The sequence below is a fragment of the Pezoporus occidentalis genome, unplaced genomic scaffold, assembly GCF_034315485.1.
Source record: "Pezoporus occidentalis ecotype Australia unplaced genomic scaffold, CSIRO_AGI_Poc_V1 ctg58, whole genome shotgun sequence".
Taxonomy (NCBI): domain Eukaryota; kingdom Metazoa; phylum Chordata; class Aves; order Psittaciformes; family Psittacidae; genus Pezoporus; species Pezoporus occidentalis.
In genome coordinates this window covers 4,397,696-4,413,367 of record NW_026915921.1, presented here as the reverse complement: position 1 = coordinate 4,413,367, position 15,672 = coordinate 4,397,696, and the positions used below count along the sequence as shown (strand labels likewise).

The following is a 15,672-nucleotide window of genomic DNA, read 5'->3' as shown; positions in this document are numbered from 1 at the left end:
TTTTTTTTCAGGGGTGGGGAGGGAGAACTGGGGAAGGGAGGGTTGTGTTACTTAATCCTTTGTAGACTAGTATTACATGATTTTGTGAAAACTTGTGGGGTTTCTTTGTGCTTTCTTCTATTCCAGTACATGCTTGAGAAGTGTATATAACAGTTCTGTTGCTAGTTTTAAACTTAACAGTTTAAGTAATTGGAAAACTCAAAAGTACATATTTGTATTCAAAAGTACATACTTAGGAGTCAAAAGAGAAGGTGTAGTTAACTTGGTCCTTTGAAGTACGTACTGTGCCTAATGGCAGTCTTACTGAGACACTTCTGTTGAGTACATTTTACTCCTTTTGGCACGTATTTCTGTGTCTTAGCACTGTGAGCTTCTGGGACAGTCTTCAAAGCAATGCTGCCCATGAAGGCCATGTGAGCTTCCTTAAAGCATTTGAAGTAGTGATTATGAGAGGACTGAGTAGATTTGAGATAAGTCATTTAGTCTTTTTTTCTAGGGCAGGGATGTATATATGTATATATAGCTCTCTATATATCTCTCATACAAACTTATGTATATATATGAGCTTATTCTTTATTTGGGAACAGTTGTTTTTGAGATGGTAGATGTACATCTGAGAGTAGCATGTGATGCTTGGGATAAAGCTGCTGAACATAACTGCAGGGAAGCTCAGAGAAGACCGCATCAGGTGGTGTGCTTCATATGGCATGGAACCTGTTGTGTTGAGAAGGAGCTTGTTCCTCAGGTTTGCAGGACAAGACTGTCACACCTTTGCTGCCACCGCAGAGCCATACAGACACTGCAGCCTCTGAGTGAGCAAGCTTGGCTTGGATTCAGCATTGATTCCACAGCATACGCTGTAGAAAAATGCAACAACATTATGAGTTTATTATAAATGGAACAAGAGTTTAATCTTAAAATGGTACTGCTTGTCAAAATGAGTCATTGCAGTTGTCTGTAACTGCTGGTAATTGATTGAAAAAGAAAAGAGCAGGCTTTGTCTGTGGTGTCCTAGGCCAGCTTTCCACAAATAAGGGCATCTATGACCTGTCCTTGGGAGGCGTTACTTATGAACAGCTTATTCTTCAGAAACATCTTCATTCTGCATCTTTGAAAGTGCTGTCAGCCTAGCCTGCCCTAGGACTTTTACTTAGAGGTGTCTTTACTCCTTGAGAGGAGGCAGTGTGGGGACTGTTGACTTTCATGCTCTGAAATGCAATACCAAAGGGTCAAGTGGGTTAAAAAATCCTTACTTTCTGAACGTTTCACAGACTTAAGCAGCAACAAGAGTGCATTAAACAGTAGTGATTACAAGGACTAAATGAGGCAGCATTCTTGGAAGAATACAGTTATTGCTTAATGGTAACACTTCTCCTTTCCTTAGGTACAGGGCATGTCGTTCATAGCAGCAGTATTGATCTTGAACTTGGATACTGCAGATGCCTTCATTGCTTTTTCTAACCTTCTGAATAAACCCTGTCAGATGGCGTTTTTCCGTGTGGACCATGGCCTTGTAAGTATGCAAGAAAACTGTTCTCGACATGCTGTGGGTAGGTATAGGGAGAGCTTAAGAAGTAAAAACCTATGGGCTCAGTATCTTGGAGAAATCAGGATTTGTTTTAAAGCTTGATAAACAAAAAGCCCAACAATACACACTTCACCCCCTCAAAAAACCCAAACCAAAACCCACCCCACTAACCTTTTTGAATAGGCAGGTGAATGAAATTGTTCAGCTGGTATTTTATGATCCTCAGAGAATAGTGATGAGAACATTATTATAGGTGTTTTTCAAATTGAGCACTGTAGTTGAAAGCTGGAAACACCTTAATATTCGAAGTGCCTGGAAGGTGCTTTTATCCTAACTAATAGCTTGCTAAAAATAGACTGCTGCAGGGAGAACCAGGTTTCCCATCTCTTATTGTAGCAGCTGCGTTTGAAGAGGAGTCTGGGCGAATAGGATGGGCAGAACCCTCTGATATTCAGTGGCAGCTGCTTCTTTCTGTAGTCTCTAAAGTACCTCACTAGCAGGTAGACTGGGCTACCTGTATACCCTAGCAAAATAAGATATACCTGCTGAAATCTGTTTTGAATTTATTTTTGAAGCGTGCTTTTGTAAAGTATATGGCATTGTTTTTCCCAGTTATTCATGTTTTAACACTGAAAATAGGATCTGCTTCTCAGGACTTCAAATGGGAAGAATAAAGAAAGGGAATGGATATCAACAACAATCTATTTTGTTACTCAAACAGTAAGACACTAGGGATCCTATCAGTACTGCCTGCTGGAAAAGCAGTATGGCATTCCCTGTTGTAGCCCCTGAATCTCATCAGTTGCCCATGGGGAGATGTACCACAGCACAGTCTTCATTGCTAGAAGTGTTGGTGATCTCCATTACTGTACTTGGCAAAAAGACATGTTTAGGTGTTCAGTGTGTAAAGATGGTTCTTGTGAAGCTTATTTTGGAATTAAATTTGTTAGAATAAGATTTATGTGGGGGTTTGGGTTTGGTTTGTTTTTTTAGTTAATATACTGGGGTTTGATATGCTCTTGGATAGTGACGTTTAGGTTCTATTAGCCTGGCTAAATAGAGGCTATATGGTAAATGGATGCTTACAGGAGAGTAGAGATAGAGTAGACATGAAATGATATTAACATACTGTGAAATTACAAAGCAGTGATTAACACTGCAAGGAAAACTTTGTACCTAATATTTCAGAGAGAGTAGTGACACAGAGTGAGACAGTTTTGGCTTCCTGGGGTTAATGTACTGATCTGCTGTCTACCCCCATTGTTTTGTGCTCATTTGTCTTAAGATCTAATTGAAAAACTAAGACCAGATAAGTTAGTTGTGGAGCTGATAGTAATTTATACTGATTTATCTTCTTTTGTTGGGTACAGTTTCATTAAACTAGATTATTTTTTTTAATTACGGCTAAATGAATGTCTTGTTGAATGTTGATTTGATCAATACCTGACCTGCTGCTGCATTTCTAATAGAGCTACCTGCATTGCTGTCAATAGATGTGATTATAGCAGTCATGTTTAAGATCCCTTCTCTAGAGCGCTTCTGTAATGCTTTGGTAGAACTCTTACTGTGGTGCTAGCATGTAAGGAGATCGCTTTGGAACTCTCCATTGCATTACCCCCTTCTTTCTGTACACTCACAGGTGTCATGTGATGCTCGGACTTCATGCATTTAAAGATTCATGTTGGGAAGCTATTTCAGTTGTACAGTTCTGTAAAAGTGGGTTTCTAGATCTCTGGTGTCATGTTTGCCATGAAGCTGTTTCTCAGTACCTGATAGTTCAGAGGTTTTGCATAACTCTGTATGGTAATTCCTGTAGCATTGCAACCATCTCTGGTTGGCTTTTAAGCTTTCAACACATGCTGACTACCAGGCTTAATTTTTTATTTGCCACTGTGAGTGAAGGTCTTCCACCATCTGCCACTTCATTTACGTGAAATGGGAAACAAATCTGTAAGGACATTAAAATGCTGGGAGACTATCTGTCATCCTTTCAAAGGATTTCAGACAAAAGGCTCCTGAAAGCTTCTGTTTTCCTTTCACTGTCATGGTGTTCTGGGGAGAAGCATGCTGGTACAACTCAAGAAGAAGAATCACAGCCATTCTTTGTTGCTTTCACTGGGATATTGTGATTAAAATCACTGAATCATTCAAGGACCTTGCTTAACTTTTCTCTCTATAGTATTAAGAAGAGGGGTGAGGGAGCTAAAAAGCCTTTTGTTTTTAGCTCTTGGTTGGATTAGAAGATTTTCCATGCCCTCTCTTATGAAATCTAACATAATACTCAAATTTTAAATTAACATGAAAGTCTTAGTGTTAAAAATAGTACAGCTTAGGGGTTATGGTATCAGATGGGAGTTAACAGTCTGTTTCTCTTGCATAGGTGTTTTGTCCTGATCTTTAGCTTTTCTGTGCGAACTTTGTCTCTCCTCCTTGGCGTGAACTTCAGCTCTTCTTCTTTGCAATGGAAATGTCTGGTTCTATGATTCTGTGATTACCTAATTTTTAAATGTACTGTATAAAAGAATCTTTGGTATTTCGACTGGAGCCAACTGGACTTTTCAGTCTTGCTGTGGACTATTAAAATGTTTTAGTTTCATATTTCATTTTATAACCCGTTGGGCCTTGGATTTCATTCAGTATAATATTAAATTACTGCCACAGGCATAAAGCACCATTCTGTTATAATTATTCTGAGAAATCAGCAAATAACTGCTCTCCTGCTGGTGTTTTTCTTTCCAAAGGAAGCTGGCTAAGACCCAAACCAATAATTATATTGTTTAGTATGAGAACGGTATAGAGAGTGAATCTTAAACTCTTTGTGCTTGCAGATGCTGTTCTTTATGTAAATGTTTAGCTCTTTATGGTATTATGGAATTCATAGGATCCTATTTTTGTAGGTCATTAATTGAACAACAGATAATACATTTAAGCCTATTAATAATAAAGCTGTTTGTTTTTCTCCCCATTCTGTTTCCCAGATGTTGACTTACTTTGCCGCATTTGAGGTATTCTTTGAAGAAAATCTGCCAAAGTTATTTGCTCACTTCAAAAAAAATAACTTGACTCCAGACATCTATCTGATTGATTGGTAAGGCTTTGAAAATGGAATTGCTAATGTGCATGCTACCATACAGCTCTGTGTCAGTGTTCATGACAGAAGCCAGAGTGCTCTTACTTAGCTTAGTCTTCTTTTAAGTTAAAGACTTTAGCTTTTGTTCAGTACTTGAGTTGTCAATCCAAATCATTACCACATACACCTGTGATGTTTGATGTTTGCCTAACCTTTTTTGTTGTACTTGTGTTGAGTTTAAAGCCTGTTTTGAGATACAGCTGTATAGCAATGTTTAGCCATATTTAGTGCATATTTGGATTGATCTTCTGAGAAAATCTGTTAGTTTGTCTACGCCATGTGCAGGTGTGTCCCAGGGATATATATCCAGAAAATACTGCTAGTCTGGCATTTAAAATGCATAGCTTGTCTGCCTGCACAGAACAGGAAGAGAGGAGTAAACACATTTGTCCATGCAACAAAAAGCTAGAAGCTATAGAATAGCGAACACCTTGGCTTTTGGCAGGATGAACTATGACTCTTAGGCTGTATCTTACTCATGTTAGGTGGTCCCAGATCCCGTTTAGAGGATCCCAGTACAGGTTGTCTGAAAACTGATTTTGATTGACATAGCCCAATTGAATTGCTAAAGGGCATGTTTTTAATTACTGCAGCTATTCCCCTTAGCAAACAGGCAATTACAATCTTTTTATTTTGTGAAGCTGCCTTCCCTTTTAGTTCCAGTGTAATTAGAACCTTTTTCCTGGGAGAGAAGAAAAGACGATCTTATTTGTACTCCTTCCAAATTTCAGTGTGGTATAAGGAACTCCAAATTAAGTGTTTGCATTTGTGCCTATCAGACTGGTTTGGGGCAGCTAAAAAGTCTCTTGTCACCAAGCATGACTGGTGTGGGAGGATATGTAATCTTCTTTTGTGGAAACTTGGTTTGCCCTTAAGTTGTTGACAGCTTCTGCTGATCTCGGATATCTGACTGAATACCTTCAGCGAGAGATTAAATTCCCAGTAGTAGCAGTGGTTTTTTTGTGCGATTCATGTGGTATTACTTTGGAGAACATTTGTACTGTTAATGCAATTCTATTTGAACTAAGCTCTCGATACCCTGATTTTTAAGACCTTGTTGTTGGCACTGAACATGTTGTTGCTCCATTAGACAAATCAATTTAATGTAATTGAGTCCAGTTCAAGCTTGAAGTTTGAATATGTGAAATTTCATAGGGTCATGGAATTGATGGGGCATTGGACACAAACTCTAGATCATGTAGTCTAAACCCACTGCTCAAAGCAGGGTCAACTAGAGCTGGTTGCTCAGGACTTAGTCCACATGGGGTTTGAGTATGTCCAAGGAAGGAGATTCCACAACTTCTCCAGGCAACTCTGTTCCAGTGTTCGACCATCCTCACAGTGAACAAGCTTTTTATTTTCTTACATTTAAATGGCATTTTGTGTGTTTCAGTTTGTGCCCACTGGTTTTTGTCCTTTCACAGGATGCAAGAAGAGTCTGTCGCTGTCTTCCTGCCAAGTGTTTTTACGCATTGAGGTCTGAGCCATCTCTTTGCTGGCTTAAATAGCACCAGTTTTCACTATGTACCAGGTGCTCCAAGCCTTTAATCATACTCATGGCAAGCTGGACTTTCCTCAGTGTATCTGTCTGTCCTAATCGGGAAGCCCAGAGCTGGTTCACCAGTGCTGAGTAGATGGATGACCTACCTTGGCCTGCTGGCAGTACTGTTCCTAATGCAGCCCGAGATTTTGTGGACGTTCTTTGCTGCAAAAGCACATTTCTGGCTTCCGTTTAACTTGTCCACCAGGACCTCCATGTCGTTTACTGCAAAGCTGCTGCATTGCAGTCTGTTGGCTTCCCGCATGTACTGCTGCCTGGCCTGATTTCCTGCCCAGATGCAGGACTTGGCGTTTCCCTCTGTTGAACTTCATGGGACTCATGTTGGTTCATTTCTCCAGTGTCTCAGGGTCCCTATGGAATGGTGTATCAGCCACTCCTCCCAGTTTTATATCACCTGCAAACTCACTGAGGTACAGTCTGATCCGTCATCTAGGGCCTTAATGAAGGCATTTGAAAGATTGGATGAGTATCAACCCTGGAGTATTTTGCCAGTGGGTTGGCTTGAAGCTGTACTTAATGCCACTAATGACAATCTTCTGAGCCTGGCAATTCCAGCCACTTTTCAGTCTACCTCACTGTCCATTTATCTAGTCCATTCTTCATCATTTCATCAGCAAGGATTTTTGGGATACAGTGTTGAAAACCTTGCTGATGTTGAAATAGACATCCATTGGTGTCCTCTTATCCGCCAAGCCAGTCATCTCCTATTGTAGAAGGCTGTCAGGTTGGTCCGGTATGATTTTGCTTTCATAAATCCATGTGGACTTCTCCCAGTAACTTTTTTTGGCCATCATATGTTTTGAAATGATATCCAGGAATTTTTTTCTGTTACTTTTGGGGATGGAGGTGAGGCTGACCAGCCTGTAGTTACCTGAATCCTACTTCTTGAAGACAGGAATGACATTAATTTTCTTCCAAGTCCTCAGGAACCTCCCCTGATCACTGGGATCTTTCAAAGATAATTGAGAGTGGCTTCACAATGACAGCAGACAGTGTCCTTGGCACTCGTGTATCTTACCACTTCCCATGCACTTGTATGTGCCCAGTCTGTTTAAATGTACCTTAAAGTGCTTCTCTTCCACCTAGGGGTAGGGCTTCCTTGTGCTAGGTTTTGCCACTTACCTGGAGGTCCAGGGATTCCTGAAGGCAAGCCTTTTCAGTAAAGGCTGAGGTGAAGAAGGCAGTTCTGCTTGTGCTTTGTCACCAGGTTTCTTGCTGTATTCAATAATGGGCTCATATTTTCCCGAGTCTTTTTTTTTCTGCTGATATAGGGAAAGCCTTTCTCATTGACCTTAATGTCCATTGCCAAGTTCAACTCCAGATAGGCTTTGGATTTCCTAGCCCCTTCTCTGCATGCTCAATGTCTCTGCATTTTTCAGGGTCATCTGCCCCTCCTTCAGCATCTTGTATGCCTCCTTTTTCTGTTTGAGTTTTGTCAGGAGGTTCTTGTTCATCTAAACAGGCCTGCTGCCTTTGCTTGAGTTCCTTGGTTTTTGTATGACTCTTACACAGAGGGTAGTGTAACTTGGGCTGTGTTTGACTTGGCTTTTACACTGTGATTAAATTTTAATGCAAGATGGGTAGGGGAATGAAGGGGTGTGTCATGGATAGGCTCATTTCTCACAGTATTTGATGGGAGAAAAAGCATTAGAAGGATTTTTATGACTGAAGGTTGAGAATAGTAAACTGAATTAGATCTATGCCCAGAGCAGGAAGATGCTAGAAAAAATACTGGAATAGGATAGAAGGGAAGGAAGAGAGCAGGGGATGGTATGCTCAATGATAAGAGGAAAGATGTTGAAATTGCATTGCCTCAGACAGTGCTGTGAAAAGCCTGTATGTGGAGGAAGCAGTTGAATAAAAGGGATATCAGAATTGGAAGACTGTAAACGTGCTGGAGAATAACTGAATAGACAACATTAAAATCAGCATGTTATAATCTTTTTAATGGTTACTAGTTTAATATGATGCTGGTGCAACTGATGTGGCTTTTTTTTATGTAAGAGAGACTAAAACTGAGTGTCTTCATAGTGCTGGCACGGTAATACCACTTTGTTGTCTAACTTGGAGCTTACATGGTAAAGAAGAAATCCTGAGGAACAACACCAGAAATGAGAGGTTTAGAAAAAGACTGTTTTGACAAAAGGTTGGAGGTTTACATTCCCCTTAGCAATTTTGCTTCGCTATTCTGGTCTTTATTGTATATTCTTGTATTGTATTTTCTATGTGACCAGTTGTTCTCTTTGAGCACATTTGTAGGTTACAGAAAAAAAGGAGGACAATACCTGACTTACGAGCAAAGCACTGAAGTGTTCAAGTCAGTGTGGGGGGCACATCAGGCCCCCCTTTTGTTCCTTCTTGGGTATTGTCAAGAGCACTTGAAGGAAACTTCTGTCAGAAGTGGTTGTGGATGGAGCTTCTCAAGGACTTTGTACTGCTGGACTGACAACCCTCAGCATTTCTCACTGAGTACCCACATCTGTACTAAAGCTGTTTATTTTAATCCCAAGGACAATTTACTGCGTTCTTCCTCATACCTAGAGAGCCACCACACTAGAATATGCACAGGAATGTAGGCTAGCTGAGGTAGTCCTGCCCAATCCTATATTCAACTTTTCAACACTTCTTGAGTTAGACAGCTTGTCCCACTCTCTTTAATTTTGTTAGACAGTAGAGTTGGTATTTAACTGTGTAAGATTTATCATATTTAAATATGTATGTGTATGTGTGTGTATATACTTTATATATGCATTTTTTATATATATATATATATATATATATATGTGTGTACTTTCTACTTTAAAATACTTTGTTCCTGTAGGAAGCAGGTTTATTTTCATTTTAACAGCCACTGGAAACTTAGCAAATTGCACTTTATATGTGCTGTCCCTCCATTACTTCCAGGTTGTAACATAGAAAAGATGGAAGGAAAAATCATGTGGGTCTGGAAAGTGAGTAGTCATTAAAGCTAAGGACTTTGGAAAATGTTGCTTCCAAGGATGCCTGTGGCTCATGGCTGACAGTGAATTTGCTGTAGTACAGATACTGCTGTCTTAAAAACAGAGCTGCTTCCTGAAAGATAAGAACATGGTTTCAGCATGTTTAAAGTCGGGGAAGAACATAGTACAGAGTCTCTCTGAACAGACAGACCTTTTGGTTGTAGGTAAAAATCTCTCTGAAACAGCTTTGCTCTAACATTACTTTTATTTAAATGCTCATTTATTCTGCACTCCAAAGGGATGCCTGCTGCTATCCCGGTGGCTGGCATGGTTACTGTGCAAGCATGTGTGCAGTAAAACTCAGCTGGTGCCAGCTCTGGGAGGGCTCCAGTAGCCAGTGCTGCACAGACCAGTTGCCGGGAAACCCTCCTGCTCCTGCAGCAATTCCAGTGGCATCAACTAGGCTCCTTTGTGCTGCTTCCTGTAAGCAGTGCCGCAGGGAACAGCAGTAAAATCGGAATGCTTAAATCATTTGTGAAGAGATACGTGCCAGGAAAAAGAAATGCTGTGCATACAGATAGGCCCAGCTATGCAGGTGATGCAGTGCTGCTTTGAGGTTTCTTGGGGCTGGCACAGGATGTAGGGAGGGAAGAGCCCCCATCAGTTCTGCTCCACCACTGCTTCTGTGATGGGAATATGCCTAGGACTTAAGAATTCAATTAAAAGGTGAGTGGCATGATCATCAGTGGGTGCCTGCCAGACATAAGGTATCTCCTTTAGAAAGACCCATGTCCTTCAAGCCCAAATTCCAATTGATAAATCTCACAGAATAAATTCAGAAGCTACACAGGTTGCTTTTTCTGGAGAATATAAAGGGAATCAAGTGTGAGAAAGATGTGAAGAGCAATGTACAGTCAGGTTCACAGAGAATAGAGGGGAAATGGTGTGTCTGAATAGCCCAGTTTTGGCCTCATGGCTTTGTCAGCTGAGGTAGCTCTTGTGAGCAGAGCAGAATGTGGCATTGCAAAGGCCACATGCTGTCTATTTTTGGCCTGCTGCTGCTATACAAACACCTCTTTATCCCTACTCAGAAAAATGATTTAGGCAATAATTATAGCCAGGAGCTTTGTTTGTACTGATGGATTGATCAGTGGTTCTTTAGTATTACATTGACTGTGATTGTGCTCCATGAATATTAACTTTCTTTTGGCACCATTTACTTGTTATGATAAAGGTCCAAGCCATGCTGTGTGGATGTTTGTAGTAGGCACTTACAGTGAAATACTCAGAAGCTTGCTCTCTGTTAAATCAAGAGAAACATAGTCCATGTCATGCCAGTAACTCTCCACCCCCCCAAAAAAAGAAGTTTAAGATGTTTTAAATGCATGCCTCCTTTTCAAAGCCAAACTGGACTGTAATTCTGTCCAGAGGTTTCTGATGACATCCTGATTTTTTGACTGGAGTTGTTGTGGACTTTAGCCCAATTTACAATGTGCTCATCCTTATCTCACTGCAGGTTAGGGTGGAACCAAGTGAAATATTGCACTGCCGTGTAGTAGTGCTGGGTGAGAGAGCAGGGCTTTTGGGTGCTCAGAAATTGGAAATTGCTCAGAAGCTCATACACTGTCTTACATTGATACATTTTACAACGCAGTCAGATTTTCTGAGTGCCAAGTTGCTCTGTTGCAATCAGTATTCTGTAGTATATAGTACTTAATTTTCCTAATAAGGAACTAAGTAAATGCTTCCACTTTTTCTTTTCAACTGTAATGATTCTAAAACTGTACTAAATAAACTGTTACCAACAAGTCCATTGCAATAACCCTGAAGGTGCTAATGAGAACAGAGATGCCACTCTACAATAAAGTAAAGCATGAACACATAGAAAGGTGCAGTCATTGTCTCAAAACAGATGTAGTTGACATCGTTAAAAATGTAACAAAAAATTCATACCAGGATGAAGGAGGGAGGATCCAAAAGGTCCTGAGTTAATTCATCAGTTCCCACAATTCAGAAGTTGCAGAAGTATTTTTGTACTGTCACAGACATGGGAAAAGAATATGTAACATCAGATTTGCAGCATGACTTGTCAAACCAAAGTCTGGCATTGCTGTGGTCATCATCACTGTTGCTAACACATCTTATGAAGACTTTTAATTAAAAAATGAAAGAGGATAAAAAAGAAAAGAAAAAAGGAACAAAGGAAAGAAAACACAGGGCCTGTGGTTAGGTGCTTTGCTTTCATGTAACATTATGATCATACACTTTCCCTGCGAGTAGCAAACCAGCCAGGATTTCATGCATCTGCCTCAAAGTACACTTCCATCATAAGCGGGGCTGGGATGAACAGGAGCATCTGGCACTTCATTTATTTTTTTTCCCTCTTCCAAACAGAAAGCAGCTAGTAGCCTGCATTTTCATTACTCTGGCAGTGGACATCTCTGTGATTAGCTGTGCTGTCTGCACCTGGGACTCACAGTGAGTTGTAAGAGAGCTGCAGACAGAAAATCATCCCACAGTACAGTGTGAGCAGATCACATGCGAGTAGTGTACTTGTGCTGCTGAGAGCTGCTATAGCTGTGTTAGTCCAGCAGGTGCTTTATTGCTATAATGAATTTCAGCTGGGTTTCACATCAGTAGCTCAGATGTCTAATAGAAAATGTTTTTCAATAGGAAATGCTGGAAGGGAGCAAATGCTGCTATCTGTTCTTTGCTGTAATCATTCCTACAGTTGTTTCAGTGCTTATTCTAGGGGGCCCAATCTCCATTCTCAGGGCTTGATACATTTCCATGCTGGTGTTAATGGAAATGAATTGCCTTGCGAATTTCCTGCAAATTGCACTTCCTTCCAAATTGTGAAGAGATCAATGTCGACAACCTTATTTGATGTGGCAGCTTTTTTGATGAGTAAATCTTTTCTTACAATAAGTAGTGTTCTAATAAATAGTTCTGACTATGTCTTCTGACAGTTAATTTTCTGCACAGTTGCAGATGTAATACACATGGGCTGTTTAGGTTAGGTCTGAATAATGCAGAATAATAGCTTTTGTGAATAAAACCAGACCCAAAAAAAGCAGCCATTGTTACTTATCTATACCAGGACTTGTTCCTGGCTGAGGGTTTGCCTGCTATTTGGTGATCAGGAAAGGACTCAGTTGAATTGCTTCCTATTACAGTGTTCTTTTTAAATGGAAAAGCTGTTGCTGCTTCCTGTGCATGTGTGTGTGTGTATAGACAGTCTGAGTTCTGCTATGTGGGTATTCTGTAGCAAGATGTGTTTTCTGTACAGCCACACACCATATAAATGTTGAAAGAGTAGGCAAAGTCTCCAACATGTGATGAGTCAGTAACCCAAAGAAAGGCCTTATTTTGTGCTGTTCTTATACATCCATGTATAATACATACATTGAACAATAGTGGGGTTTTTATCCAGGCTCCACCTCTGCTTTACTTATTTTTATACTTCTAATTTAGCTTTTTGGAGAACAGAATTTAAACAATTTCCACTTCTTATAGAAAGCATTGCAGTAAGATGTAACAATAGAGGAAAAAGTAAAACCCTGAGGATCCTAAACCTGCAGTTTTACTTGTACCTGAATTTGTGTGAATGACTTGGTTCCGTGTTGGTACTTGTAAAATGAATACATTTCACATTTTCCTGAAGTGTCCTGATTGACAGGGAAGCCTTGATAACCTCATATAGTAAAAAGCTGAAACTACAGAAAACCTTTTGATTATTAGAATTTGCTGTGAAAATACATTCATTCATGTTTGATACTTAAATATATATACACAAGTGTGTGTGTGTGTGTAATCTGTTCCATTGTATTATTTAATGTAAACCCGAATTTCCTAAATAAGAAACTGGGGATCCTAGGTTTGAGTCTTAAACACAAGAGAGCTACTGTTCAATTCGGCATACTTGACAATGGATTTTGTGTTAAAAGGTGGAAAGGTTTTGTTTCAGTTTGAGGTTTTGCTGACCTCTGCCGGAGAAAGAATTGTTTGCAGCTTATGGAGATCATTCAGTGCCTCTGTGGAGAAAGGTTCTAAACCCCAATGTAACTATTTTCCCTTATATACTATAACTTAATTCTCTTCACTTCCTGTAATGACATTGTTGGTAGCAAAGAAAACTGCTGTGCCTGTAGTGAAATGTAGGTGAGAAGAGGGAATGGAGAGCATCTTTGGGTTCTTGGCTCCAAGGCTGTCAGTATTTTGATGAAGGAAGACATGTGCTCTTGGCAGTTAATGGAAATACAGTTTTAGCAACAGGGAGGAGGTTCTCGCTTCTGCTGTTACCTTTTCCCTTTGGGGATCCCATCCGTTGAAGCACGCTGAGCCAGCATCTTGTCACAGCTGTCTACACATTTTCTCTGGATGTTGTGTGTTTCTCTCAACTCACTAGAGTTTACACTGATCTTTCCTCCAAAACTCATGTGATCATTACTTTGCCAGTCAAGCAAGCCTGGAACAGGAGTTATATTTACACATCTCTTTAATCTGATGCACAAATTTCCCTTTGCAGTATGTCTTTAGGTTCAGCTTTTTGTTTTCTCACAGCTAAAACTGCATTAGTCCTCAGCTCTGAAGGCATAGTTAGATAATGCCTGTGGCTTGTGCATGTCCATCATAAACCCATGTATAATGATTGTTTCTTCTGGTGTGATCCAAGAGAATTGAACTTGGAGACTCAAATTGATAGCAAGAAGCCTTAATGGTTGTTATATTGTTTCATATATTGGTATGCTGCAACTAATAGAAGTAATTTTGCAATTAAGAAAAAAGGAATATTCAGGTACAAATATTTGAGAAGCCTCAAAGTGATGGTGGGTCTGTGTGTTTCTGCAAGTGTCCAAGATATTCTTCTTGTCCAGCAGCACTGAAAATTTTGTTCTTTTTTTCAGGATATTCACATTGTACAGCAAATCTTTGCCACTAGACCTGGCATGTCGTGTCTGGGATGTGTTCTGCCGTGATGGAGAAGAGTTCTTATTCCGTACAGCACTGGGAATATTGAAACTTTTTGAAGATATTTTGACCAAAATGGACTTCATTCATATAGCCCAGTTTTTAACAAAGCTACCAGAGGACTTGCCTTCAGAAGAATTCTTCACATCTATTGCTGCCATTCAGATGCAAAGTAGAAACAAAAAGTGGGCTCAGGTATAAAGGGGATGTTATTCTTTGATAATGGATGATTGTACTGTACTTAGGAAAATAGGGTTGGGAGGAATGCTTTATCAGAGCTAGTACTTGATTTTATAGGTAGGTAGGACTGTGTAGGTCACTCCGTGCTTTTAGTGTGCATTCAGGTGAGTGGATTCCCTGATCTTACTCTCCTCTGGAAAGGGAGAGCTCAGTCAGCATTGAAGATTGAGCTCTTGAGTGGAGCTGATGAAGTACATTATCATGCAGCTTTCTAAATTCATTAATTACAAAGGCTGCTGGCAAAATTACAAGTTGATATTTAAAAGCAGAAATTTGCTCATCGGGAGAAGATGACAATTTGTCAGAACACATTATCATACAGTCAGCATCTTGATATTCTTAAGGATCTGTTTTGCCTAATTTGGGGCTGCACAGAAGTGATTGCGTCTCTGACTTCTTTACTGGAATTTAACACAGATGCCTTTTTTTCAGACATTGTCTCATCACTGTAATTTCAACTGAATTCCAGTTTAAAGAAAAAAGATGGAAGGGTATCATCTGAACACGGAAATTAAGTGGCTGTAACGGCCATTCATGCTGGAGGGTCAGGTCAAATGTATTCCAGAGCATTTGGAGTGAAAACTTTTTTTGCTATACTTTTTTCTTTTTCAGTTTCTTGAAAGCAGTAACACAGCCTGTTCCATGAGTCCTGCTGTAGTAGAGCTCTGCCCATTTTATCTGAATTCATTTTTTTCAGTGAAACTAAGGTGATGTTAAACATAGTGGTTATGGCAGTTCAGCCGCAAATGGGAGTGTGCGGTTCTTCCTTGGAGTGACAGTGTGCCTCTAGATGCTGGGGACTGCCAGCTTGCTATTTGAGATGAGAACTTCTAACCTTCACAGCAGGAGTCGATTGTAGCCTCTGAACCTTGCCTTGTATATAAGGGAAACACAACCTGCACTGCCCAGCTAAGAGCAGCACACTGCCAGCATTTCCTCCCTGACACAGCTTTCCTCGCAGCTTTGTTTGAGTTTCCCTTTTGGTCTTGCTGATTAGTTGCTAGTACAGATCCAGCTTTGTTTCTATTTTTCAGCAGTAATGCCTCCACAAGTAAGGCTTGTTTCTTTTCAGATGTTTTTGCTTTCTTTGAACATGTCGTGTGAATTTGGATCACATACCAAATATGTTGTCAGCCTGCTACTGCTTCCCTTGCAGAGAAGGAGAGATTCTGTTCTGCCAAGTACCCTAAGTAACAGACTTTCTTAGCCAGTTGTTTTCAGTATGCGACACATGATGGTTTGGTGGTGATGATCACAACAGGAGAAGGACTTCAAAGTAACCTCACCCAGGCAGTCTTCCTCA

General features: G+C 40.2%; 1 protein-coding gene across 4 annotated transcripts in view; it reads left to right on the top strand.

Moving 5' to 3' along the window:
- The window catches only part of TBC1D14 (TBC1 domain family member 14), a 74,292-nt gene that overhangs the window by 52,950 nt on the left and 5,670 nt on the right, over window positions 1–15,672 (top strand). For 3 of the 4 annotated variants that reach the window (XM_062638805.1, XM_062638806.1, XM_062638808.1), the window contains 3 exons: window positions 1,385–1,513; window positions 4,507–4,616; window positions 14,066–14,324. In XM_062638805.1, the coding sequence (XP_062494789.1) occupies window positions 1,385–1,513; window positions 4,507–4,616; window positions 14,066–14,324 (498 nt within the window). Of the gene's footprint in view, window positions 1–1,384; window positions 1,514–4,506; window positions 4,617–14,065; window positions 14,325–15,672 lie in introns of those variants that run through there. The other variant, XM_062638807.1, reaches the window with a different exon arrangement.